Genomic DNA, 3,598 nt, shown 5'->3' on the forward strand with positions numbered 1-3,598 from the left:
ATGATCAGCATTTGGAAGGCGTTAGTTGGCAATTAGCTTCAATTGTCAATTAGATTTTGAATCTATGCAGTTTGGTTGATCATATATATTTTCTTCATGATCCTCGTGATTGGAATAAGGTGGCAGATTGTTTCCCTAAATGGGCTTCTAAGGGCCTAGATAAGTGGGATGTGGAGAATTGGGAGTTGCTTCCCCCTAAGTATTATGTGACTTTGGATAGGTTAATTATGGAGGGAAAGCCTGTTTAGGATTTCTTTTTTGGGATCTTTTCGTTGGGCCTAGGTCCCTTTCTTTGTACTCTTTGTTTCTTTCTGAATAAATTTTTACCGCCTTTTTCAAAAAGAAAAATCAAGCCTTTTTAAAACTATAATGATTTAGGTCATGTGTTGTAAGTAATCAAATTTATTCTTACTCTTTTGAATAGATTCAAGTTAATTTGATTTACAAGTTAGCTTTTGAGTTTATGCCTTCTATGAATGTCAATTGATTGTTATTATTAAGTGAAAAGCATTGAATTTTTCTAATTGTATTTCTATCTATAAGATGTGCTTATGTTAATGATAGCATCATTGTCCAATAAATGAAACTACAAATATAATTTGTTACACAAAGTATATATAAACATTCTAAATATTACTCTATATGTAAATAAAATTGTATTCTCTAACATATTAGCTTACATATAGTTTTAGATAAATATAAACGGTACACTTTCTTTACATACAAATACTACTATTATTTATAATTAGATTATGATACTTACATTATGGTGCATGCACCTTACACTTTCTAGTTGCTCTTGAAATTGGTCAACAATTCTCCTTTCAAATAGAATAAAATATTTTAAATGAATTCATTAATGATTTTATTAAAAGAGAATTTAAATGTTACTTCATGCCTAAGGAAAATGAAAAATCAAACTAGTTCTCGTAGTCGTAGTTTCCCTTGTCTCCTTTGAGAAAACTCCGTTATTTTTAACGTCATCATTATTAGATGATCGAAGCAATGACACAAAAAAATCAAACAAAATCAAACTAGTTCTTGTGGTCGTAGTTTCCCTGGTCTCATTGAGAAAACTACGTTATTTTTCACGTCATCTTTATTAGATGATCGAAGCAATGACATCCATAGTCCATTCCACATCAAAATCACAGAACATTGGACACTAAAATATACGTGCTGTCCAAGTTTGCAACTGGCGGGAAAAGCGGTCAAAAAGCACATGGCAATCAACTCACACAATCGTATTATATTCAATATTGTACGCGTTCAACTTACTTTAAATAAACAGCCCACCCAAAGCAAACGCGAGCTCAGGTAAAACACAATTTGGTTTTCTCATATTTTCTTGTTTCCTGCAAGTTTTCCTAGCATTTCTTCACTCCTCCGAACTGCCAATTTATTTGCATTCATTAACTTTGTCCTTCCAATATCAATCAAGATTGAAGTAGTAGTATTTCCCACAACATGCATAGTAGGCTTCCGACGTTTGGCGATCTTGTATGTCCTGTTATCACAAACACGTTAGATAGGAGTAATAATTTAGAAGATATGGAAGAAAAGTTAGCCGCAGCAGAGATATTGATTTCCAAATGGGACACAAATACAACAGGCAAAATGCTCTTTCAGAGCAATGCAGAAGAAGTCCGTGTGTACATGGACACTGTCGAAAATCTCCAGCGCCACCTGGAATGTTTGTCCGCCGGCGGCACGAACGTCGCCCAACTCATCCGCGCGCAAGGACTGATGAAATTATCGATGGCCCGTCTGCAGAACGAGTTTCACAAGATTTTGTTATGTAACAGTGAACCCATCGATCCGGATCGGGAGTCATCCGCCTGGTCTTCCTCCCGTTCGAGCACAGAGGACAGCATCGCTACTGACAGCGACGATGATCGCAGCAGCTACTCCATCTCCAACTGTTCGTCAGCAGACCGAATATGCGAGTTCAGCATGGTTCCGTCGGAGGCCGTGGTGGATCTGCGGACTATAGCGCAGGGTATGGCGAAGAGTGGGTATACGAGGGAGTGTGTTCGAATCTTCGCTCTCACTAGAAAGTCTGTGGTGGATGAGAGTTTTTACAATCTGGGCGTGGAGATAGTGAGGTTGAAAGATGTTCGGAAAATGCAGTGGAAACTCCTGGATGACAAGATCAAGAAATGGATATATGCCGCCAAAATTAGCATCAGAATCCTGTTTGCACAGGAGAAGCGGCTATGCGCCGATGTGTTCGAGGGACTTGATAAGATGAGAGATTCTTCTTTTGCCGAAATCGCCAAGGAGCGCACAGAGAGTCTTCTCGCCTTCGCAGAGGCTGTGGCCACCACGAGTCGGGCGCCTGAAAGAATGTTCCGGGTGCTCGACCTCTACGAAGTGCTCACCGATCTTATGCCCGACATAGAAGATACATATTTTCAAGAAACCTGCCGAAGCGTGCACGAGCATGCCAAGAGGATCCTGGTGCAACTAGGTGAGGCGGCCCGGGGGATTTTGATGGAATTTGAGAAGGCAGTTGAGAAGGAGAAATCTAAGGTTCCCATTCCGGGCGGCACTGTTCATCCTCTCACCAGATACGTTATGAATTACCTCTGCTTTCTCTCCGATTACAAGGAACCTTTAGTAAACATAATCACAAATCCACCTGGGGAGATACCAAAAACCCCACCCTACAATAAGCTGAATGATCCCTCTGGCCCGCTGTCTGTCCATCTCGGATGGACCATCTTCCTTCTGCTCACCAAGCTCGACAAAACTTCTGATCTGTACAAAGACGTGGCTCTGTCTTACCTCTTTCTCATGAACAATGTTCACTACATAGAACAGAAATTGAATGGCTCCGAGCTCAAAAGTATACTGGGGAAGGGGTGGGTGAGAAAACTGTCGAATAATGTTAGGGAGTACGCGGTGAAATATGAGAGGGCAGCGTGGATGAAAGTTTTTTCGAGTGTAACAGACGAGGAAGTTACTGCGAACGGCGGAGTATCTTCTGTGGAGGGTTTGAAAGAGAAATTAAAGGAGTTCAATTCAGAGATGGAAGAGGTGAAGAGAAGGCATATTGAATGGGTGGTGGCTGACATCAGCCTGCGAGAAAAGTTAAGAGTTTCAATTACTGAGAAATTGATACCGTCCTACAGTTCTTTTCTTCGCAGATTCAGAAGTCGGTTTGAAAGCGATACAAAGTATATCAAATACGCACCAGAGGAGGTCCATGATTTTGTGTTGCATGTGTTTGAAGGCAACCCCTTAACCGTGAGCTCCAAGAGATCCCGATGACTGACTGATCTATTCCCGTATGTATTTTATACTTGGCGTCCCTTTCTTGTAATATTAAGTTTTATTTTTATCTTAATATGATGAAGAATGGTACTTTGACTTATTGTTAAATCATTGAAGTTCAAATAAAACAACAAAGGGAGGTTACGGAATATTACCTTTTAATTTTACCCCGCCTATTCCCACTCCGAGGAACCCTCGATCAAAGAATAATTAAAATATGTGTATATTTTATCAATAGTATTATATTAATATATATTGATTTTAATATTTAATAAAAATAAATTAACTCGTTAAAACTATTAGTTGTTTATGTATTAATAAT

General features: G+C 39.3%; 1 protein-coding gene across 1 annotated transcript; it reads left to right on the top strand.

The window, feature by feature from the left end:
- The first annotated feature begins 1,551 nt into the window (after nucleotides 1-1,551).
- Nucleotides 1,552-3,273, top strand: LOC131035348 (exocyst complex component EXO70H1-like). Its single transcript, XM_057967024.2, has one exon. It carries the CDS (start codon nucleotides 1,552-1,554, stop codon nucleotides 3,271-3,273), a length of 1,722 nt encoding a protein of 573 aa, XP_057823007.2.
- Nucleotides 3,274-3,598: the final 325 nt, after the last annotated feature.

Source organism: Cryptomeria japonica, chromosome 1 (genome assembly GCF_030272615.1).
Source record: "Cryptomeria japonica chromosome 1, Sugi_1.0, whole genome shotgun sequence".
In the NCBI taxonomy this organism is placed as follows: Eukaryota; Viridiplantae; Streptophyta; class Pinopsida; order Cupressales; family Cupressaceae; genus Cryptomeria; species Cryptomeria japonica.

What these genes read in the sequence shown, in the direction of transcription:
- LOC131035348 (XM_057967024.2), top strand. Translation starts at nt 1,552, where the DNA reads ATGGAAGAAAAGTTAGCCGCAGCAGAGATATTGATTTCCAAATGGGAC.